This window comes from Nilaparvata lugens, chromosome 14 (genome assembly GCF_014356525.2).
Source record: "Nilaparvata lugens isolate BPH chromosome 14, ASM1435652v1, whole genome shotgun sequence".
Taxonomy (NCBI): Eukaryota; Metazoa; Arthropoda; class Insecta; order Hemiptera; family Delphacidae; genus Nilaparvata; species Nilaparvata lugens.
In genome coordinates this window covers 7,597,534-7,623,663 of record NC_052517.1, presented here as the reverse complement: position 1 = coordinate 7,623,663, position 26,130 = coordinate 7,597,534, and the positions used below count along the sequence as shown (strand labels likewise).

General features: G+C 35.9%; 1 protein-coding gene across 1 annotated transcript; it reads left to right on the top strand.

Moving 5' to 3' along the window:
* The first annotated feature begins 1,036 nt into the window (after positions 1 to 1,036).
* Positions 1,037 to 26,130, top strand: LOC120354265. Its single transcript, XM_039441159.1, has 5 exons — positions 1,037 to 1,151; positions 4,216 to 4,425; positions 22,399 to 22,668; positions 24,138 to 24,268; positions 26,031 to 26,130. The coding sequence occupies exons 1-5, from the start codon at positions 1,134 to 1,136 to the stop codon at positions 26,128 to 26,130; spliced, it is 729 nt and encodes a 242-aa protein (XP_039297093.1). The 5' UTR covers positions 1,037 to 1,133.

Genomic DNA, 26,130 nt, shown 5'->3' with positions numbered 1-26,130 from the left:
AGATATAATAAAAGAGAATTTTAAACCTTATTTATTAATACAATTGGAAACAATATTTCGAATTCCACTAGATAAATCCTATGGGATAACCTATCAGAAATAAAGAAATGAAGATCTAATCAAGTTGCCATTCACTTACACATGCACACAAAACAACCCTAAAAACAAAGATTTTACAAATTATAATAATTATCATAAAACAATATAAGATGAAATATTTTGTATCTGTAGTTGCATAAAAGGTGAAAATGAGTTAAATTTATGTGCATTGATACAATGTAAATAGGCAATAAAAATAAAGCTGAACACGACCCAAGCCTAATCTGCGCCACCAGATCCCAGCCAATTCAAAGAGAGTGAGGAAGCGAGAGTGTGTGTGAGAGGGAAGAATGAGTGGAAGAAAGGAAGAGATAGAGAGATTAGATTAGATTATAGTTCTTTATAATTGAAAAGAATATAACATATTAGAATATCCTATCCATCAACACACAACTGGAGAGAGTGGGTGATAGAGAGTGAGAGAGAGCGAGGAAAAGGGTGAGAGATAAGAAAAAAATGAGATAGCTGTGAGAGAGTGAGATAAGATTGGGTTGGAGTTCTTTATTCATGTATGTTACAATATTTACTGGCTTACTGACTAATTTACAGTACAGCTAATTATATGACGGATTTTACAAAGTATGGAGAATCAATGAATGAGAATTAAGATTGAATGCGATTTTATAATATTGTGATGTAACTACACAAATCAGCGGTGTTTCAACAAATAAATGTCGACTCTGTGGGAAGGATATGACTACTCAACTGATTAACTTGAAATTTTGCATATAGATTCTTAATTTACCGAAGATTGTTATAGGCCTATTTTAAATTCTTCAAGATTTCAGTAGTTAAGTTTACAATTAGACCCTTGCGGAGCACGGGTTACCTGCTAGTTTCTATAATAATTATTAATCATAATATAGATTGTCTTTTTGATGTGTTCTCTCTTCTGAATATCTGAATGTACAGCATAATAATGAATTATCTTGTTTCCAGGACCTGTTTAGACAACATAGCTAGCACACTGAATCGAAATACGCTTCTCTCATTGGTCGTCTGACAACCAATCAAAAATTTGGCGAGAGAGAGCTATGCTGTCTGGACCACAGGTTGGATTTCACTTCCCACTCTATCAACTATTAATTTCTACTATCTTTCTTCATTTCTGTAACTAAATTCTCTTATAGTTGTTTTCTCGACTTTCTACATTATTCTCTCTACTTCTCCAAAGTGCATTTTTGATCCCTACTACCACTTCTCCTTCTGATTCTACTCCTCCTCCACATGTTTCTCCTCCCCTCCTCCTTCTCCCCCACCACCTTCCACTCCCAACCTCTATCTTCTCATGCTCTTCTTCCTCCCCCTCTCCCTTCTCCACCCACTCCTCTTCCTTCTTCTCCTTCTTTTTCTCTCCTGTACCGAACCTTTTTCTTCTTCTTCTTCCTTTTCCTTATTCTTCTGCTTTTTCTATCTTATTCTCTCCTTTTCCATCTCATCCAAATCCTATTTTGCTTTTCCCTCTTGCAAGTATGTTCAATTTTGATTCTCTATGACTTTTCCTCTCCATACCTCTCAAGTCTTATCTGAATAATTCTTGTTCTTTGTCTTTCCGATTTTCTTTTTTCATATATAATATTTCCAATCCTCTACCCCCCTCTCTCCTGATCAATCATTCCTTCTCGAATGCAAGAATTGAAGAAAACCTTTCTTTCTTGAGTTGCTCCTCATCCTCCTCCTCCTCCAACTCCTCCTTCTCCTTCTTCCAATCCTTTTCATATTTTTCCTTATCCTCCTGAACGCAATACAAATAGAAGCAATTTCATATAAAATTATTAAAGCATCTCAAAATGATGGAAAAAAATAATCTCTGGTGAAAATAGGCATATTGTAGGAGAGACATTACTCATAAATTGATTCTTGTTCAGTACTTCCATAGAGAAACAATAGCGTAAGTAGATATCCCATGGTATAGGGCGTTTATTTCGCAGCTTTTACTGTTATCCCAAGCCGATTACTGTCGATTATTGTCAATTTTTACTGTTTTGTTGGGGTGAGAGTGTATGAACGGCACAATATGAGAGACTACCAGTGTCACACAACTTCAAGGGAAAGAACTAGAATAGAATAGAATAGAATGACTGCCTTTATTTTATACCTGGGAGGGTGAAGTTATGACGCAGTCGGCCCTCTCTTACACTTAACCCTCCAATACAATACTAGATTATAATTTAACAAGCAATACTCAGTAAAATAAGATGAGACAAAACTATATTTTAAATGAAAAAAGTAAAAAAAAAAATAATTATAATAATAATAAGTGGAATGGTTGAATGAACTTAAAAGTAGAGCATTCTTAAAATGTAAAATAACAAAGATCTGTTGAGAAATAAATACAAAATTTATGACGGAATATATGGATAGGATCGACAGATATGGATAGGATGGACGGATAAGATTGAAAAATCAAAAATGAGCAATATGGCTACAAGCCTTACAAGCAAGATGAGAAAATAAGGAAATTAATAGATACTCCTAGCATGAAATTCATAAATTTTGAGAGAGAAAAGAGTATGTTTTATATGTCTTTAGAGTTTACTTTTACTACGTGGACTATCGGCTTGAGATGACGGTAAAAGTTGCGACATAAACGCCCTATACCATGGCATATCTACTCAAGCTATTGTTTCTCTATGGTACTTCTTAGTAAACTCATAATAAACTCAAAAATATGGTTTTCACCCAACTTATCATACCTTTCTTCATCCAATCCTATCAAACCTACCCTCCTTTCCTTCTCCTGTTCCTTTTCTACACACTTAAGGATTGAAGGTTTTCCAAGTACATGGAAAATCATAGTTGGAAACACTCCAATCTTCCCCTCTCCTACACCTCAGATCCCTAATTAGTATTTTAATATTGTTTTCTTATTATTATCTTTATATGTATTTGTTCGTATCTTTCTATTTTCTGCTTGTATCTTGTGTGTGATATATGAACGAGTGAGTAAATTTATAGTAAATAGATAAATTAATCAAAAAAATCTGGTGTGGTACACTCACACAACTTTCCTTTGCTCATATTTGAAACTACGATCAGACTTCTGTATATGTGTATATATAAATAGTATATATACTTTTTCCTTCGTGTAAATTGTGAAACACGATGATATTTTAGTCGTCATTTTTTTAAAGTCGTCAAAACAGCTGTTGTACAGATGAAATATCTCGACTATGTGTTCTTTTTATGAACTGCGCTACCTACCTACCTCATGCACGAGAAGGAGGTTACTAAGTGCATTTATCAAGGATGCGGTGGACCCCCCATTAGTTTCCCAGAAAGGAGACTCATGCCAGTTGATAGAGCTGATAAATAACTATATAGGGTATGAATTTGAAAAAAATCGGTCAAGTTATTTTCGAGAAAATCGTGAAAAACATGATCTTTTGTAATTATCCGCCATTTTTCTCAGGAATATTACAGAGCTCCTGCAATCTTCTCAGAAATGAGACTCATGTCAGTTGATAGGGCTTATAAATAGCAATCCATGATATAAATTTGATAAAAATTGTTAGAGCCGTTTTCGAGAAAACCGTGAAAAACATGGTAATTTTTAGTAATTATCCGTCATTTTGAATTAAATTCTATTGAATTTCTTATTGTCGGATCCTCATGGTATAAGGACCTCAAGTTTAAAATTTCAAGTCAATCGGTTGATTAGGAATGGAGTTATCGTGTTCACAGACATACACACACACATACACACACACACACACACACACACACACACACACACATACACACACACAGACCAACACCCAAAAATCATGTTTTTGGACTCAGGGGACCTTGAAACGTATAGAAAACTTGAAATTAGGGTACCTTAATTTTTTTTGGAAAGCAATACTTTCCTTACCTAGGGTAATAGGGCAAGGAAAGTGAAAAACAGAATTATAGTACCCTTTGAAATTAATAAAAATAATAATTAATAAAATTATTATAGATCAGGAATACAAATTATAACTACTAGTTTCGGTGATCACAACATCGTCAGGTTATGAAAAGAAATTTTAAATAAACGTTTATTAATAAAAATAAATTCATCTTTAAGAATATCCGATTGTGATTAACCTTTATGGTAAAAAAAAATAAATCTATTTTATTATTGTTTTCCAGGTTGTGGTACAGCCAGCCAGCAGACCGGGATCACGTATGAACTATGCAGCTGGAGGTCAGGCAGATGCTTTGGCTCTCCAACAGCAGGGAGGTCCCTCCAGCGAGACCTCGGAGACAAACAATATGGCGGCCATGGGCGAAGAGGAGAGAGGGGTGAAGGCGTTGGATAACCGACATGCCGACTCTGATGATGATTTAGACGATGAAGAGGTCAGTGGATTTAGTTTAGTTTACTAAATTCCTTAATTAATTACTCATTGATCTCTCAGATTAGGTAGTTATAAGCTGAGTTTGAGAGAAGATTTACTCAATTCGAGTTATAGATAGTATTAGTCATAAATTAATGAAAACCATATGAAAACGTGTAGTACCCTTTATTATAAAAAAGTTGGTAAAAATTAACTTGGAAATTATCTATGGTCGAAACTAGTCCTTAAAATATTTCAAAGTTTTTCATAATAAAGGGTACTACAAGTTTGTATATTGTTTCTATTAATTTGTACAAAATTAGCCCATATATGTGAAGTGTTTTTATTAGTCACTAATAGGTCACCCGTGCTTCGCAAGGGTCTATTTTAAAACTGCAAAATGAAAACTTGACGTAATAAAAAATTCGAAATTTGAAAATAGGCCATCCTCGGTTAATGAAGAATCTATATGCAAAATTTCAAATTAATCAGTTGAGTATATTTCAGACGTGATGATGCGTCAAACATAATTCCCTATTCCTTACGTGTATAAGCCAGTTCTTTCCTTTATTATAGTATATAAAACTGAAGAATACATAATACTTGAAAACCTCACAGAATCATATTGATTTTTCCAATACATCAATAAATTTTAGTTCGATTAGGATCCTCCTCAATTTGAATCAGGCAGCCTTTTGTTTTCCCAATTCCAAACAAAATACCTAAAATACTCGTTTCACTGGGAATTCATTCTGATAGTACATTATAACTGAATAATATAAATTATTACTTATTTTATTGTGATCTATTCATGTTTTTCTTATGAAATTCAATTATAGGCCTACAGCATGAAGACTATGTCCAATTCATTTGTACTGGTGGCAAAATTTTACATTAAAAATAATTATTTGATAAAATCCAAGTTCAATAGTAATGAAAACAAATTCCTTCAAAAAATAATTGATAATAATACGTTTCGAGGGAAAAAATTAAGAACAAAAAAATTGGGAAGCATCGGGACATCGAACCGAGGAACTATCGCTCCGTAAGCATGCGTTTTACCGCTGCGCTACATAGACGTTCGTGAATGATAGTCTTAGAACACCATTATAACCTGCTCATAAAAAAACACACTTTGGGCTATGGAACTTCATGTAGCCTACGGTAGCATACATGAATTTGAACATTAATTCTGAAAAATCTAGAAGGAGAATTGAAATTTTGGGCTTCCAGGTGCACGAGATTGATATTTTTAGAATCTATGTTCAAAATTTGGAGATCTAAATCATTCCCGTTTTTCCGGTATGCAATCCACAAGTTGACATGTTTTGATGCGAACAAACGAACAAACACAACCCTACTCCCTCTTATTATATAGATACGTATCAAAGTTATTCCTGGTTATTCATATTGGTATAATAGTATCTTACGTAACAAGGATGGGAAGGGGCCTTTTGCAGGCGAGAATGATGTTTCTAGTCGAGGCGTTAGCCGATACTAGAATTTCATTTGAGCACTGCAAAAGACATTCATGTCCAAGTAACATACACTATTTTTTGTCATAATAATCTAAAGAAGAATAATTGAGAAAATAGAAAACATTACCTGCTTGTGCTGATGTTACTACAAGCATTCTGTAAACATAACCTAGTTTACAAATTCCGAATCAGGAATTTTGTGGAAGTTTACAAAACTTCCACCTGTAACACTGAAGGTGGTTTTTTGTAGCAGTTTTGCTGTTTCTATTTCGGAATTAGGAAACTTACTCGACTGTGAAGAAAACGAAAACTGTAAAAATGATTTTATTACAGTAGAGTATGCTGTAATGAGAATCATATGTTTATTTTTTCTGCAAAAACGCTGTTTACCGGATTGATTTCATACTGTTTTCCAGTTGGAATTGAATGAGTATGACAAAAATATTTATTTCTTTGTCATAGTAATTCAATTTCAGCTGCTTTACATCCATGAAATCAAGCCGGTAAACAGCTAATTGTGGAACAAATAAACATATGATTCTCATTACAGCATACTATACTGTAATAAAATCATATGTTATCTTTACAGTCGAGTATGTTTCCTAGTTCCGAATTAGGAACAGCAAAACTGGTACAAAACCCGCCTTTTAGCACTACAGGTGAAAGTTTTGTCAACTACAATCAAGAAATTCCTGATTCGAAACTTGTAAACTAGGTTATGTTTACAGAATGCATGTAGTAATGTCAGCTCAGCACAAGCAGGTAATGTTTTCTGTTTCTTGACTATTCTTTTATAGATTATTATGATATAAAATGGTATAAGTTCTTGGAAGTGAATGTCTTTTGCAGTGCTCCAATGAAATTCTAGTCGAGGCGTTGGCCTCGACTAGAAACATCATTCTTGCCTGCAAAAGGCCCCTTCCCCCCTTTCCGTCCTTGTGACTTAAGATATTATAATCGAAAATTACTTCTCACATTTCGGATTAATGATTATGGATTAGTCTGGTTTTCAAGCGTTTCTATGTGTCAACCCAATCAACCAATCGGAAAGCGTTCTGGCCTGTTGTGCTGAATGAAAAATGCCTCGTGTGGCTTGGCCCTGGAGACTGAATATGGCCTTTTGAGCCTTTCTTTCAGACGCCAACCAAATCAGATCGGAGAGCTTCCTGCCCTGCCGACTCCAAAACGCTTAATATGGTCTGGCCCTGAGTCATTAGTGCGAGAGGTAATTCTGGTTACTCATATTATGTGCGTTGAAGGTAGTGAATGAAGTCTGATAGAGGAATATTACTGTCATGATAGATAATGGGATTAATATTATAATGGGACAGCGAAAAAGATAAAGAGGAAGAGGAATAAGGAAGATAAAAAGAGGAAGTAGAACAAGAGAATGGGTGGAATAAGGTTTGGTTGAAGAATATTATAGTGATCATAGATAATGGGAATATTAGGATCAAGACAGCGGAAAAGAGGAAGAAAGAAATGAGAAACAGGAAAAAGGAGAAAAAAAGGGAGAAGTGGAGGGAGAGCGAAAAGAGAGAGCAGAAAATGATGGAGGGAATAGTATATTTCGCACCTAGAGCAGAAAATGAGATTTTTCCAGCTCGAAATCGGTTTTCAAGTCCGAGGCCGTAGGCCGAGGACTAGAAAAGATTGAGAGCTGGAAAAACATTTTTGCCCGTGGTGCGAACGATATTTTTCGCCACACTACAGGTATTGCTGACAGAATAAATAAAGAATACTCGTTAAGCTATCGTACCTATCTCTTGATTTTAGTGGTAGAAGATTTGCAGTCAGGATTTCAGATTCTTTTAAAATTTCACTTGGAATACCACAGTCATCTTCAAGCATTTTCGAAAATTCGGAATGCACTTATCAACAATAAATAATTGAATAAAACTGGTTGCGAAGCGAATTAGTTGATTCGAAACTGGAACTGAAATCATGGCGACTTCAGCTGATGATGAAAGTGGACACTCGCCCGATCTAGCGGATGACTTATTAACTACTTCCATGAGCGGCTGGAAAGAGACAACTTTCTGGCCTAGACCGGAAAAGAAACCCATTTCTGACGTCGTCTGCAAACAAGGTCTTTCAGATCTACGTAGGGACTGGGAAACAGCTGCTTTCTGTGCAGTGTGGCGAAAAAGATTATGAAGAAGGAGAAGAAGAGGATGTAGAAGATGGTGAAGATGAAGAGGAAGGGAGAGAATAAAAAGCTGAAGGGATTGATGAAGAAAGTGGAGGAGGGCTTTGAGGAGTAAGTTGTGAAGGTGAAAGAATAAGAGGAAGGTAAAAGAAAAAGAGTAAAAGAATGTGAAATAGGAGAGAGAAGATGCAGAATAAGGAGAAGGTGTAGATGAAGGGGATGGGGAAGAAGAATGACAAGTAGAAGACAAAGGAGGAGAACAAGATCATAAATGAGAATGAGGAGTAGGAAGTGAGAAGAGTGGAGAAGAGAGGGACAAGGAAATTATGAAGAGGAAGAGGAGGATGAAGATTGATTGATTGATTGATTTTTATTGAGTGCTAGGTCTAGTAAGACCCATTGCACATTACAACAAAACATAACATCACAAAAATAATAGAATGTAAAAACTAAAGATAAATATTCTAAGAACTTAGAATTAAATAGGTAATGAGATTACAATAAAATATTAATTATAATTAATACTAATTATAATGAAATGAAGAATATTAACTACAATAAAAAAAAAAAACTAGAAAATAATTACTGCAGCATTAACAACAAGCAATAACAGATTCCATCACTCAATCAATACCAGCAGAATGAAAATTAAAACAGAAAAACAAAGTAAGTACATTTTCAGCAAATTAGTAGATAGAAAAGAGAATAAAACTTGCATTGATATTTCCTTGAAGAAAAAAAAAAAAAAATTTGAACTGTTATTAAACAGTGGAGAAAAAAAAATGTATCTATATAATTATAGGCTATACTATCAAACCAAAAATAATCAGAGTAATACATGTTATAGTGAAGTGTGTTAAATAATATAAACTATTTATAAATGGATGTAGAAGACAAATTTTTAATATTCATATGGTATGGATCAATGTAAAACAGATAATCGTTAAAGGACTAGTCACTCATCAATCATAAGCAAATGAGCGTGCAATCTTTTCTTAAACAGGGAGAGAGACGTGGAAAACACAATGTGAGTTGGAAGGGCGTTCCACTCTCTGCTTGCTGTTGTGATGAAAGACGAATTGAATATGGATGTACGGTGATGAGGAATTTGAAGAGTGAACTGATGTGACCTGGTTTGACGAGCAGTATGAACGGATGATAACAAAGTGAATGAGCTACGCAGATAGCATGGTCCTTCATTTTTCACAATTATTTTATATACCAGAATCAGGAGGAAATATTTCCTTCGATTCTTGATTTTTAGCCATTCCAGATGCATAAAGTAAGGCGTTATATGCTCATCCCGCCTGGCATCGTAGATGTATCTTATTGCATAATTGAGGGATCTCTGCATCCTACCATTCAATTCATCTGTCAGGTCAACGTATACGGTTGAGCAATAATCAAGAAAGGGTATTATTAATGATCTGACCAATAGGATACGTGTGCTTTGAGGCAGGAATGTTTCAGACGTTTGAGCTGGTGCATGCCTGCAAACACTCTGTTACATACATGAGTGGTCTGCTCCTTCCAGCTAAGACTCTGGTCTAGATACAGTCCAAGAGTTCGCACACTCTTCAGGTAGGGAACAACATTTCCTGCAACAGTGATAGCCGGGAGTCTTTCCTGATCAAATCTGCTCAGAAGAGTTGGGAAGCCAAGAATGATGCTTTTCGTCTTTTGTGCATTGAGGATCAGCTGATGGGCATCAGTCCACTGCAGGAGTGACTCAATATTCTGGTTCATGGACTGAACTGCTTCTGAAATTCTTTCTTTTGAACAGTGAGCGTAGATCATAAGATCATCAGCAAATAGGTGATAAGAACAGTTTGAGAAAACAGAGGAAACATTATTGATGAAAACAGAGAAGAGAAGGGGTCCCAACACAGAGCCCTGAGGAACACCTCTCAAAACTGGTCTCCAATTAGAGGAATCACCACCGCTACCAAATACTGCCTGAAATCTGTTGGACAAATATGAGGAGAACCATGCTACTGCAGAATCGGAGAAGTGGCAATGATACTTCAGCTTATGAATTAGCAAGGCATGAGAAACATTATCAAATGCCTTGCTCAAGTCGAACTGAATAAGTAACGTGAGTAATCTTTTATCCATAGCTGCACGTATGTCATCTGTTATGCGCAAGAGAGCAGTACATGTGCTATGATTTGGGCGGAAGCCAGACTGGAAATTCGAAAAGAAGTCAAAACTTGAAAGATATTGACTTACCTGAGCATGCACAATTCTCTCCAGTGCTTAGATATGGAACACAGAATATGGATGGTCCTGCAGTCTGCAGGAACGATTGGATTAGTCGATTTAGGAATGGGTTTCACCATGGAGCATTTCCAGAGATCAGGAAATTTTCCTGTCTGAAGAGAGACATTGAATATGTGAGTGATAGAAGGTAAAATAACTGGTAACAATTTTTTATAAAATAAGCTTGGGATATTGTCAATTCCTTTAGAGTTTTTTGAGCAAGAACATATTATCTTTGACACCATAGATGGAGTAACATGTGAGAAATAGAATTTCTCTGCCGGCAAGTTATGATTGAACTGCATGATAAGATGGTCTGAAGCCAGTGGTGCGTTGAATGCATCTGGCTGATTTGAACTGAGAGTGAAGAAATCGTTCAGTTCATTAAGAGGTATATTGATTCTAGTATTAGATCTGGCTTTATGCGCTCCCAGTCTTCTGACATTATCCCACAGAGTAGATGTTGAATTATTTTGATTAAACTGCCTGTGATAGAAGCGAAGTTTTGCATTGCGACTCATAGATTTCACACGATTTCTCCAAGTTTTAAAGACCTCAAAGTCTATCTGGCTGCTGGTCCTTTTAAATACTCTTCTGGCTTTATCACGCTCACGTCTGGCAATCAGTATCTCTTCATTCATCCAGGGCACTGGTTTCCGCTTAGGATGCGCAGTACGCACAGGGGCATGCCTATCAAAAATGCTGTGAATCATATTATTGAATACTGCAACCTTATCATTGATGTCATCAATGAAACCTATAGTGTGCCATGGCATGTTGATAGCATCCTCAAGACATCTATCATCATTGAAATGTTTGAAGTCTCTATATAAATAGCTCACTGCAGACAACTCATCACATTTCAAGTTGTAGACTAAATAAATCATATCATGCATGGAGAAGCAAGGCATAGGTATCTGTCCAAAAGAAGAAACATAATCTTTATCACTCACCACCGCTAGATCTAGTAAAGTATGTGAATTGGGTAAGTGGTAAGTCGGGTCAACATTATTTACAATGTGGAAGTTGATAGAATCAAAGAGTGTCACGAGTTGCCTCCTTTCGAAGCTATCTCTCAATAGATTAGAGTTGAAATCACCAAGTAAGACAATATGTTGATAGCTATGCATTATCTGCAACAGAGAGTGCTCAAGGAGTGACAGTCGACCTGCTTTGGGTGGCCGGTATACAATCCCTACAAGAATTTTGTCTTCACAAGCTGTGATCTCTATGAAGATAAACTCCGGAGAGTTGGAGTAGGGTTGAGGAGAAGATAACACATGTTTGGGTGACAAAGAGGAGCGAACATAAACGGCAACCCCACCTCTGTCCCTCCCGACTCTATCATTACGAAAAACGCAATACTCCGGAATGCTGATAATGTGATTATCTTATCGCGAAGAAGAAGGAAGGAAAAAAGAAGAAGACCAGTAGTAATAAAGTTTAATGATTAGTAGAATTAAAGGTAGGAGAAGAATGAGAGAAATGAGGAGTGGAAGAAGATTGATTCATTGATTGATTGAGTACTTTATTTATGTAGATTACAATATATACTGGCTTATACACTTATATACAATAGCTTACAATACAGCAAAATGATAGATGAATTTACATAATATAGACTAAGAAAATAATTATTGAACTCTATATGATATGAAAAAGCAATTTGTAATATAATAACTATAGATAATAATCATATTGTTATGCATCTACATAAATTGGCGGAGCTTTGGACATATAAATGTCCATTCTTCGGAAAGAATATTGAAAATATCCTCCCCACTAACTCTCTACCAGAACTAGATGAAGGGGATGAGGAAGAAGAATGACAAGTAGAAGACAAAGGAGGAGAACGAGATCATAAATGAGAATAAGGAGTAGGAAGTGAGAAGAGTGGAGAAGAGAGGGACAAGGAAAATGATGAAGAGGAGGAGGAGGAGGATGAAGAAGAAGGAGGAAAAAAGAAGAAGACCAGGAGTAATAAAGTTTAATGATTAGTAGAATTAAAGGTAGGAGAAGAATGAGAGAAATGAGGAGTGGAAGAAGATAGAGGAGTAGAAGACGAAGAAGGAGGAGATGAAGGAGAAGAAAAGGAGGAGAAGAGAGGAAAGGAAGAAGAGGAGAGGTGTGAGAAAGTGGACACGGTGTAGGAGGAAGACAAAAGTTCAACTAACACCGTTTCTCATAATGTATCAATTATCACCTCCAACTTATTTCTTTTTACTTTCCTTGCCCTACTACCATAGGTAAGGAAAGTATTGCTTTCCAAAAAAAAATTAAGGTACCCTAATTTCATGTTTTCTATACGTTTCAAGGTCCCCTGAGTCCAAAAAAATGATTTTTGGGTGTTGGTCTGTGTGTGTGTATGTGTATATGTGGGTGTGTGTATGAGTGTGTGTGTATGTATGTGTGTATGTCTGTGAACACGATAACTCCATTCCTAATTAACCGATTGACTTGAAATTTTAAACTTAAGGTCCTTATACCATGAGGATCCGACAATAGAAAATTCAATAAAATCCAATTCGAAATGGCGGAAAAAATGGCGGATGATTACTAAAAAACCATGTTTTTCACGTTTTTCTCGAAAACGGCTCTAACGATTTCCTTCAAATTTATACCATGGATAGCTATTTATAAGCCCTATCAACTGACATGAGTCTCATTTCTGGGAAAATTTCAGGAGCTCCGTAATATTCATGAGAAAAATGGCGGATAATGACTAAAAAACCATGTTTTTCACGATTTTCTCAAAAATAACTTGACCGATTTATCAGCTCTATCAACTGGCATGAGTCTCCTTTCTGGAAAACCAATGGGGGGTCCACCCCATCCTTGAGAAATGGACTTAGTAACCTCCTTCTCGTGCATGAGGTAGGTAGGTAGCGCAGTTCATAAAAAGAACACATAGTCGAGATATTTCATCTGTAGAACAGCTGTTTTGACGACTTAAAAAAAATGACGACTAAAAAAATCATCGAATTTCACAATTCACACAAAGAAAAAGAACTTTGAAAACAATTATATATACACATATACAGAAGTCTGATCGTAGTTTCAAATATAAGCAAGGAAAGTTGTGTGAGTGTACCACACCAGATTTTTTCATCATCTTTCCCTAACTCCTCCTCCTCCTCCTCCTCCTCCACCACCACAACAACCAACAAACATTTTGCCCAACTTGTGCCCGTATCCTGTTGAACGCGTGTGTTAACATGATGCATTCTGTCGCCCCAATATTCAAATTAATCTGAACGAAATAATTAGCATTTTTCTTCTACTGCATTACTCCTATCTACAATCTTGAATAATAGAATACCGTATTAGAATAAGTGGTGCGTGGTAACTGGTACCTCTTTCTTTCAAGAATGAGACTCTTATTCATCATTTCCTTGTAATTATGTTTTTTTAGGTTATGGGGTGACTTGAACGGGATTTATCATCTGAAAATACACTATGAGAACCATCGTTTTACCTGTAGTGAAGTCCACGTTATAATGACAGTAATTGATTAACATTGGTGTTGCTATCCTTGTCTATCATCCTTGAATCATCTTCGTATAATCTTTGTACCATCTTCGTAACATCTTTGAATCAACTTCCTATAGTGAAGTCCACGTTATAATGACAGTAATTGATTATCATTGGTGTTGCTATCCTTGTCTATCATCCTTGAATCATCTTCGTATAATCTTTGTACCATCTTCGTAACATCTTTGAATCAACTTCCTATAGTGAAATCCACGTTTTAATGACAGTATTTGATTATCATTGGTGTTGCTATCCTTGTCTATCATCCTTGAATCATCTTCGTATAATCTTTGTACCATCTTCGTAACATCTTTGAATCAACTTCCTATAGTGAAGTCCACGTTATAATGACAGTAATTGATTAACATTGGTGTTGCTATCCTTGTCTATCATCCTTGAATCATCTTCGTATAATCTTTGTACCATCTTCGTAACATCTTTGAATCAACTTCCTATAGTGAAATCCACGTTTTAATGACAGTATTTGATTATCATTGGTGTTGCTATCCTTGTCTATCATCCTTGAATCATCTTCGTATAATCTTTGTACCATCTTCGTAACATCTTTGAATCAACTTCCTATAGTGAAATCCACGTTTTAATGACAGTATTTGATTATCATTGGTGTTGCTATCCTTGTCTATCATCCTTGAATCATCTTCGTATAATCTTTGTACCATCTTCGTAACATCTTTGAATCAACTTCCTACAGTGAAATCCACGTTTTAATGACAGTTTTTGATTATCATTGGTGTTGCTATCCTTGTTTATCATTCCACAAAGCAGATATCGTATCCTTTTCTTCCTTTTCAACGTTGCTGCATTGTTTTTCGATCATGTACAAATATAAGTAACCAACAAAATATTCAATCTCAAACATGAAAATCTATCTTTCAATCATTGAATAATACATTTTCTTGATGAATAATTGATTATCTTAAACGTGGATGAACCACGTTCATTTTACATCAATACGTTATAATGGCAGTATTTGATTATCATTGGTGTTGCTATCCTTGTCTATCATCCTTGTCTTATTTTCGTATCATCTTTGTATCATCTTCCCATAATGAGGTCCACGTTATAATGGCAGAATTTGATTATTCAATTCAATTCAATTTCAATTTATTAAAAACACACAAAACAAGACAAAACAAAATTACAAAGATTTACGATACAAATAAAACACAATAAAATGTTACAAATATAAAAAACCATGGGCTTAGTGTTTGGGTGTGTTGGAGAAGAGAAAAAAAAGAGAGGAAGATACCTAGCCAACTATGGTTTCCCATGTAATAGGCAGGCAAAAAAGGGAAGTAATGAGGAAAAAAGGAAGGGAGAAATGGGGGGAAGGAAGAAAACAGAGGAATAGGTACTCAAAATAAAGGTAAGGATTAACATTGGTGATGCTATCTTTGTCTGTCATTAGACGAAGCAGATAGCTCTATCCTTCTCTAACTGCGCACCTTTGTAATACTATCTTACGTAACAAGGATGGGAAGGGGCCTTTTGCAGGCGAGAATGATGTTTTCCTACAGTTACGTTGAAAAGTGGCCATTGCTGCACTGATTACAGAACGCAAAGAATCACTTTTCCGCTCTAGTGCGGGAAAAATTTTTCTGCACTCCAGATTTGCAACATGGCAACGCAAAATACTTAGTAGGTTATATGGAGCAACAGTGCAGCAAAATCAAAATGAAGTTGGTAACAGTGACTGCTGTGGCTGCTATAGTGAGCAGAGGTGCAACCAAGCACAACGCGCTAATTATTATTCATTATATATTAAAACCAACGACAACGAGGACTTTAGGATTTTTGGATTAAGGTTTTTATCAATAATAAAATTACACAGAAAAACATTTGAAGAATTTCAGGCAATTTTACCCATAATTACCCACTTTTCATATTTAATGGTAACTGTAGGAAAAACTTAATGTGAAATACGTGCGCAAAGTTCCTCTGCTGCACTCAAGAAACCATTCCGCCCTCGCCTACGGCTCGGGCGTAAACGTTTCTTTCGGTGCAGCAAACTGTCACTTTGCGCACTAGTTGCACAAATAACTATTCTAGTCGAGGCGTTAGCCGAGCACTGCAAAAGACATTCACGTCCTAGTAACTCACACTATTTTTTGTCATAATAATCTGAAGGATGTCAATTGAGAAATAGAAAACATTACCTGCTTGTGTTAGCGTTACTACATGCATTCTATAAACATAACCCAGTTTACAAATCAGGAATTTTGTGAAAATTGACAAAACTTCCACTTGGAGCGCTGAAGGTGTTTTTTTTTTTGTAGCAGTTTTGCTGTTCCTATTTCGGAACTAGGAAACTTACTCGACTGTGAAGAAAACATATTATTCTATTACAGTAGAGTATGCTGTTATGAGAATCATATGTTTATTTGTTCTGCAAACAGCTGCTTACCGGATTTATTTTTATTTTTATTTTATTATTATAATTTTTACAAGAAGCACTGAATGGGAGAGGAAAACTGAGGATACTCCTTGTACTATTTCTTTCATGATTGATTTCATTCTTGGAAAACAGCTGAGATTGAATGACTATGACGAAAAATTTATATCATTATTTGTATTGTAGGCTACAAATGAATGAAATTGACAACCCAACTCCATCTCATCCTCCTCCTTCTTCTTCCTTTCTTTTTTTTCTCCTGCTCCTCCTACCTGTTTTCCTTCATCCATCATGGTGTGAAATGGCATTCGTAATTCAGAGGAGAAGAGGATGGTGGAGAAGAAGAAAAGAGGAAGAAGGAATGAATAGAGGTGTAGATTGATTGATTGATTGATTGAGTACTTTATTTATGTAGATTACAATATATACTGTCTTATACACTTATATACAATAGCTTACAATACAGCAAAGTTATAGATGAATTTACATTATATAGACTAAGAAAATAATTGTTGAACTGTATATGATATGAAAAAGCAATTTGTAATATAATAACTATAGATAATAATTATATTGTTATGCATCTACATAAATTGGCGGAGGTTTGGACATATCAATGTCCATTCTTTGGAAAGAATTCCAAGTAGAAATCCAAGTAGATGATGGAGAATGAGAAAGGAGAAGAAAAAGAAAATAAAGATGGAGAAAAAAAGAAGAAGAAGCAAAAATAATGGAATGAATCATCCTATTAAAGTCTCTTGCAAAACTTCAAAGCATCACGTAAAGTTCAGATAGATGAGTCACTCTCTGTCAGGTGATCCGATTGTCATCTATTGTGAAATCTATCGACCAATCAGAAGCCTCCTTTTTCCCTCCAATAAACCGGCTGACAAATTATGGCGCTGTACAGTGGTGAACTCTGTCAGGAAATCGGGGAACTACGTCGAGTGAAATTGACCTTATTGCACAATACAGTACAATGACGGTTTGATAATAATCGTTGGGTTTTGGGGGATGATTCATTTTACTATTTTCTCCATTTCTTCTTTTTTTTCTTCTTCTTCTTCTCTTATTCATTATTCTCTCTCTCCTCATCCACATTAAGTGTTAACGATGAATTGAATTGTACTGAATTTTTTAATTCAAATTTCCCTTTCCAAGCGTTCCCTTTCTTTCAAACGATTTTCTCTCTTATCTCAGAAATTTACGAGTTAATGGACTTGTTTGATGATTTTAATAAAAATTTTCCAACCTTTTTGATGATTCCATTAATTTTCCTCATAATCTATGCTTCTTCTTCTCTTCTGATACCATCTATCATTTTTGTCTTCTCCTATATTTCTTCCACCAAATCTTTTCCCTCGCTTCTCTTTATCCTTCCCTTTGATTCTTCCATTATTCATTTCAAACTTCAATTAAACTTTACTCATCGAATTCTTTCAACCTTCCCTTCTGTTCCATCATCTTCTCCTCCCCCTCCCACTCATCCCACTTCTCCTCCTCCTCATCATTATTCTGTTTTCCATCCTTCTCTTCCTTTTCTAACTTCTCCTACTCTTCCTCTTCCTCCTCTTTTTCTTCTTCCTCCATCTCATCCTCTTCCTCCTCCTCTACCACAATCTCATCCTCCTCCTCTCCTTCCTCCACCAACTCTCCATCCTCCTCCTTATCCTTACCAATAACCAACACTTGACAAATACTCTAATAATTTAACTACTCCTCTTTATCTAATCCAGTATTACTTGAAATTCCTCATCACTTGAAAATTAATTTCAAATTCTGCCATCATCATCTACTTCTTTTTTGCTTCTTCTCCTCTCTCACACTCCTGTTTTTCATTCTCTTCATTCTTCTCCTTCTCCTCCTCGTACTACCTTCTCATGTTCAATTTACATTCACATCATCTCTTTCAATAAACACCTCTGTAAATTAATTTCGAAACCCTCGACCATGTACATCTCCACCTCCTCCTTCTCCTCCAACTCGTTCTCCCCTTCTCCTTCTTCTCCACCACCACCTGATCCACTTCCTCCTCTTCCTCCTCCTACACTTCCTCCTCACCAACAACACACCACTTAATAAACACCCCATTTAACTACTCGTTTGGCCTCATTTCCATCCACAAACCTCCGTTTAGCACGCAACCTTCCGGTCATCATTTAGTTCCTCCATCAGCCGCTAGATAGCGCCACTGTCTTCAAATAGCCATTGTCCACTACATTAGCAGGTCATCCTGCCTTTGGTATTGGTCGATTTTCCCTCAGTTACTGACACCATTCCTTGCAAAGCTAACCTAAAAACGGGCGCTAAACCCTCGCAAACTGGGAAATTTCTGTGTTTTTCTTTGAAGAAAACTGTGGAAATTGTTAGGATTTATCTAATTTCTGTTGATTTGTGGTTTTGTGTTGATTTTTCCTCTATTTATTCTCTGTGTAGCTTGTCTAAAAAGAGGTGATAAAACTTCAAAAGCATGAAAATCTCAGTTTTATATCACAGAACTTGTCAGGAATAATATAATATCTAATGAACTGAGAAATGATCCAAATTTCAATGAAAATTTGATTTTTTTCTTCAGCTACTGCCGCTATACCTTGTATAGCTTCCTTCACAAACCTTCGGTAACTACAGAATCTCTGTTTCTCACAAAAAGTGAATGTGAAACATTTCTAGTGAATTTACACCAGTGAAGAAATTATAAAAAGTTTAGTAGGAGAGTTCATGAACAAATATTATTATTTGTTTCACTAAAAAAACGACTTTCAAAATGAATATTGTAATGAAGTTCAAACCCCTTTTGGAATTCTTTGGAACACAGGTTTTTCTGTCAGAAGATCTGATAATATCGACCAAAAAGCAAATCTGAACAAAACTTTGAATGAATCCTATAATTTATACAGTACTCTTTTGACATGCTTCTATCATAGAGGGAATTTATTGATTTTCAATTTTTGAATGCGAAATTTAACTTTAATGAAGTTTCAAAGTAAATCATGGAGGAAAATATTTTTAACATCTTGAATAAATTGTTAAAGAACAAAATGTTAATCAAGTTCCAAAATATCGTTAATTGAGTTCCAAAATATCGCATACTTCTCCCCATCTGTTCATTCTGTTTGGAGAATCAAAACTGACTTGAAGTTGATGTAAAAGTGGACAGAAAAGATTGTGAGAGTTGAACAATATATTATTGTGTTATTACCCAGGAATTAATTAATTTTGAAGTGGATTCAAGGTAAGCTTTCTCTTTGAAATTTTTGTCTTATATTTTTTCTCATCATATCGTATAAATCATAGTGAACTGGTTCTCATTAATTCAACAGTAAGGCTCAACTCACACTTAGGCGACTCAGGTGGAGAAGAGACTGGACTCTAGTGGAGAGCATGTGTTTCCAAATGGTGACACTCAGACCAGTCGATTCTAGTCTCCGCGACGTCACCATTTCAAAACACATGCTCTCCACTAGAGTCCAGTCTCTTCTCCACCTGAGCCGCCTAAGTGTGAGTTGAGTCTAAAGCTTTGTGTGCGTTTACAGTTGAAAATTACTCTTGAAGAGTTGAAACCAGCTGTTTTATGATGGAATGAAGGACACTTGATTATAATTTCAATTGTGTTCCAATATCCAGTGGATCTTTAAAGAGAAGTGAACATTATTAATGTGAATATCATTATAGTGGAGATATTTCACTCCCACTTACCTTAGTTGTTTTTGTTAGTGTTGATAGAAGTTATTTATACTGAGTTAACAAACTTTATAGCTTCTGCATTTTGGAGGAATAAATCTGATTGAATTAGACAAAGTCTAGGACCATGGAACAATAATTTTAGTTGAAATGATAGAACACATTTTCAGAACATGGAATTTGAGTTTTTTTCCAATTTATAACAGTTTTTTTTTAAATTCTGATATCACATTCTACTTGTCCCACTGAATCTCAAGAAATTGGATTTTTCTCCTATGTCAAAAATGAAGATACATATCATATTTTTCTCTCAACTGACCTGCAATGGACAACATGTATAGTGAGACTCGTTGAGACACGTTGACACTCTTCGATTGACAATGGTATTGCTATCCTTGTCTATCATTCAACAAAGCGGATAGCGCTATCTCTTTCTTGCTTTGTTTTGTTGCCAGATCGTCTTTCAACAATATAGAAATAATAATTTATTAACAAAATATTTCATCTCAATTATGAAAATTCATTATGAAATTATTGAAAAATATAATTTCTCGCTTATTGTTTATTGTTTTTGAAAGGGACTAATTTAAGGATCCAAAGGTTCAAACAGCCCCAGCTTATTGTGTTCCCAAGTAGTATGTTAGTTAGGCAAACCAATACCTGTGTCCTTTACAAGAACCAGGAGTTTTTCCCTATTCTAACATCCCATTCATCACCTGGTTGCTTGTCGCAATCCAGTGTGATATGCTTGGCAGTCTCTTCAGACTGATTAGTCTATATAGGTCACTCCTGGCCTTTTTTGAAGGTTATTCCTTGTTTGATGGGATATAATTGATTATTTCAAACAGGAATGAACAGTAAATATCACATCAATAAACCTGTATCAGCTACTGTCTTCAGAGGGCATTGACAAGAAAAGAGGATTGACAACATTTTTCTCCTATCTTTCTCCACCTCCATGATTACGTGGATCTCATGATAGTTGGGTTATTCATGCTTCACTGCACCCATTCAACAAAATAGAGCAATCACAGGTTGACAATGTGCCAGTTAGATAATTATGAAATGCTCCTGTTCTCCTCCTGACCAAACAAGATGAACCAAAACTTTGCCAGTGTGCCCTCTCCCTTACCTGTCAAAGGGTTTCCAATCCCATTGTTCACCCTTGACCGCTCCATGCCCTCATCCAGATAGTGTTAACTTGTCACCTTATCCAGAAATGTTATAATTCTAGTTCGAATCATTAGCTGACTCAATTGAAACACTCTATAATGAATGGTACTGCAAAAAATAAACAGTATAAATAAACATTTTCAATAGAAAAACCAACTTTGAAAAGAGTGACCTTTGATATAATCTAATTGAATCTGATCCAATTTTGGTAGAGAGTTAGTGGGGAGGATATTTTTAATATTCTTTCCGAAGAATGGACATTGATATGTCCAAACCTCCGCCAATTTATGTAGATGCATAACAATATAATTATTATCTACAGTTATTATATTACAAATTGCTTTTTTCATATCATATACAGTTCAACAATAATTTTCTTAGTCTATATAATGTAAATCCATCTATAACTTTGCTGTATTGTAAGCTATTGTATATAAGTGTATAAGCCAGTATATATTGTAATCTACATAAATAAAGTACTCAATCAATCCAATCTAATCCAACCCAATCCAATCGTATCCTTTTTAAATATCTTCTACATATTTTCATCAGTGTGTTTTCTTGGAAACCAGCTTAGCAACATTGCTAAACGTTTTTGGGTGCAAATTTCAAACAGAAATTCTATATTCGAATTGTTTTCATGTGAATTACAATTTGAAGCAATTCTGGATATGTGTAATGATAAAGATAATTCCGAAAATGTTTTTTTTTGTGAAAATTGAAAATTGAGTTTCAACCTTCTTTAACCTCAAAATTGTTCCAGCAATCAGATTTTTCACTTATGTGTAAAGCTGGTTCACTTTTTGTGTAGTTGAAAAGTTGATATTGTGGTAATTATTCATATTGAATGAAAAAGACTAAGAAATTGTCAAAAAACCCAGATTTATTGATACTTAGAAAGACCGGTTTTGGTTATTACACCATTGCCAATCTCTGATGAACAATTTCATCAAAATTTGAACAAGTTCATCAGAGATTGACAATGGTGTAATAACCGAAACCGGTCTTTCTAAATATTAATGAATCTGTGTTTTTTGACAATTTCTTATTCTTTTTCATTCAATAAAGCTAGTTCGCTTCCATGGTGCACATTGGGTAACGCTAAATGGACTAGCAATAATGATGGCGATCAGACAAACTTATGTTCTCCTCACCAAAAACTACACATTTTGAAGAAATTGAGAAAATATAGTGTGTATGTAGACATTTGAGACTCATGAGCTTTATATGTGCTGTGTATCTGCCATACGCCAAATAAATAAATAAATAAATCTCTTCTACATAGAACTAATTTTATCTTTGTATTTCCAGGCCAGACCTCGTACAGTCCTCGGAGGCGGGGGTGGAGCCCCAGGAGGCGGTTACTGGGGCAGCAGACCGCCCAGCCCCGGGGGCGGCGCAGACAACCTGAGTGAGAGCTCGTCTAACATGCCCCCACATGCTCATCATCATCATCATCACCACAATCGTCGCAAATCAATGACTGGGCCACCCATGATGACTACTGCTGCAGCCGCTGGACCTATGGCTGACCCAAACGGGCACAAGTTTAATAATCTCAACTACTGGAAGGCTAGGAAGGTTAGTTGAGTGATTTTATCCTTCTAGAAGTTTAATTTCTTTTGTTAAAAATATTGACTGGAGGGGACCAGAAAATATGAATTATGGGAATAGGATTCCAAGTACCCTTTTTAACACGCGAGTAGTCGCTCCCGCGGCAAATTGCCGCACAATTGTAACTTTTCTATGTAGCTTTGAGAATTTTCGTTTTCCAAGGTTTGCAGCACATGTTATCCTCGCTGTGACTGTCCTCTAGACAACCTTGGACAGTTTGAGGATGACAGAATGAACGTTGACTAATTTCAATATATAGGTATTATCTTCCTATTTCATATTCCCTCTTCTGATTTAAACTCTCATTATCTTTTTATTCCAACTAGATGTCGAGAAATGAGACAAATAAAGAAGGTATATTCATTCCATTCATGAGTAGATTATTTCATCCCATAGAAATGATAAATTCTAACAATAAATTTGCAGTATGTATTTTTGGAATCTCCTCCATGTATTATGTTACTATATACTATAAAATAGTATACAATAACATAAAACACGTTGAGAAAGATTTGAAATTAAATATTGAATGAGCTTTGTCAAAACCAACTGTTTATCGTCTAGGGGGCCATAAGGGTGAGTGTGAGCAAAATGCTCACGCGCAACCACTGACGTTCTGCAAGTCCGTGCGACTACTCACGTGTTTAAATTGTTTACTCACGATAGTGGGTACTTATATTTTGTCATTGCCATTGCTGCACTGATTACAGAACGCAAAGAATCACTTTTCTGCTCTAGTGCGGGAAAAATTTTTCTGCACTCCAGATTTGCAACATGGCAACGAAAAATACTTAGTAGGTTATATGGAGCAACAGTGCAGCAAAATCAAAATGAAGTTGGTAACAGTGACTGCTGTGGCTGCTATAGTGAGCAGAGGTGCAACCAAGCACAACGCGCTAATTATTATTCATTATATATTATAACGAGGACAGCAACAGCACAGTGCCACCACAGCACACACCACACAGCTGCCCCCCGCCATTCAAACACTACTAAGTTATTTGATGGATTTCAGGCAATTTTACCCATAATTACCCACTTTTCATATTCAATGGTAACTGTAGGAAAAACTTAATGTGAAATACGTGCGCAAAGTTCCTCTGCTGCACTCAAGAAACCATTCCGCCCTCGCCTACGGCTCGGGCGTAAACGTTTCTTTCGGTGCTGCAAACTGTCACTTTGCGCACTAGTTGCACAAATAACTATTATTTATATCAGAGAGTAGCCTTAACGAAAAAAAAGACAAGAATATAATTATAAATATGGCAGCAGTTGTTGGGCCCATGTCTGTTCTCAATTATGATATTATATTGATGTAATAGAGTCGATTTTCTGAATAATTAGTAATTTCCATGGAAAAAAGTAATATGAATCTTTCAATGGGCCCGTTCTGTGCATATGGAATGTGGTAAATTGTCCGATTCACAATTTACCAGGTAAAAATGTCCGCGTTCTATGGGAGGAGTTTAGACAGATTCTGTTCCAGAAACCTGTTCCAGTCCCAACTTTCTTTGTCCAACCAAATGGACACAAGTTCAATAATCTTCACTACTGGAAGGCAAAGAACGTGAGTAAGAGGAGAAATAGATCCAATGGATAGATTCCAATTCGAGAAAGCTCACTTATCGAAAACTTGTGTTTTTGCTAAAATTGTGTTTGTCATTCACCCTGCATTACTCGCGTGGAGTAGATAAGACCCTGCAGGGAAATTTTTTGTGTACTGCTTCTGCTGTTGACACTACTGACTTGAATGTCTCAGAAGCTTCATGTTTTAATGTCTAATAATTTGTTATGTTCTACTGTACTCCAATAATTGGTGGAATAAGACTTTGATGTTGACGATAACACTATATAGTACCAACATCTAGTGACAACATCATTCTTCCAATTATGGAGAAATACTACATCGCATACCATACAATCAAATTATGTACTTCAATACATATTGGAATTAAATCAATATGAATATTCATTACTTTTTCCTACAGATACCCTGAAAAGTGACCATTTGTGCACTGATTGCAAGCTGCAAAGAATCACTTTTCCGCACTAGTGCGCAAAGTGAGTACTTTGCGTACTCCAGATTTGCAGCATGACAACGCAAAATAGTTAGTAGGTTATATGGAGCACTAGTGCAGCAAAATCAAAATGAAGTTGGTAACAGTGACTGCTGTGGCTGCTATAGTGAGCAGAGGTGCAACCAAGCACAACGCGCTAATTATTAGTATTATATATTATAATGGAGGACAACGACAGCACAGTGCCACCACAGCACACACCACACAGCTGCCCCCCGCCATTCAAACACTACTACATTATTCAGGCAATTTTACCCATAATTACCCACTTTTCATATTCAATGGTAACTGTAGGAAAAATTTAATGTGAAATACGTGCGCAAAGTTCGTTTGCTGCACTCAAGAAACCATTCCGCCCTCGCCTACGGCTCGGGCGTAAACGTTTCTTTCGATGCAGCAAACTGTCACTTTGCGCACTAGTTGCACAAATAACTATTCTCAACTTGATCTACGAGAGACTTTACATTCATGATGAATTTGAAATTATAGAATATCACACAATAGTACCTGACTAGTTCCCGTAATACAAGTTCGCATTACAGTAGATATAATCGTGATTAATCTATTCTGGATTGGAAGTAATTTTATTTCAATGATAACAGTGAAGTTTATTCTTTGAAGTGTTGGAAATGAATTCTATAGACTGATCAACATATGTCGAATTGAAGATGTCCTGTGTTTGCTGAAATTCCATTCATTCACATGACCGAACTATAATTTTAAGAGCATATCAGGTTAATCTTTTTGCAGATGATGATATCGTTCTGTAAGGTATAATTATATTAAACGAGGATCCCAATAAAATGCTGCAAAAAACCCAGATTTATTGATACTTAGAAAGACCGGTTTTGGTTATTACACCATTGCCAATCTCTGATGAACAATTTCATCAAAATTTGAACAAGTTCATCAGAGATTGACAATGGTGTAATAACCGAAACCGGTCTTTCTAAATATTAATGAATCTGTGTTTTTTGACAATTTCTTATTCTTTTTCATTCAATAAAGCTAGTTCGCTTCCATGGTGCACATTGGGTAACGCTAAATGGACTAGCAATAATGATGGCGGTCAGACAAACTTATGTTTTCCTCACCAAAAACTACACATTTTGAAGAAATTGAGAAAATATAGTGTGTATGTAGACATTTGAGACTCATGAGCTTTATATGTGCTGTGTATCTGCCATACGCCAAATAAATAAATAAATAAATCTCTTCTACATAGAACTAATTTTATCTTTGTATTTCCAGGCCAGACCTCGTACAGTCCTCGGAGGCGGGGGTGGAGCCCCAGGAGGCGGTTACTGGGGCAGCAGACCGCCCAGCCCCGGGGGCGGCGCAGACAACCTGA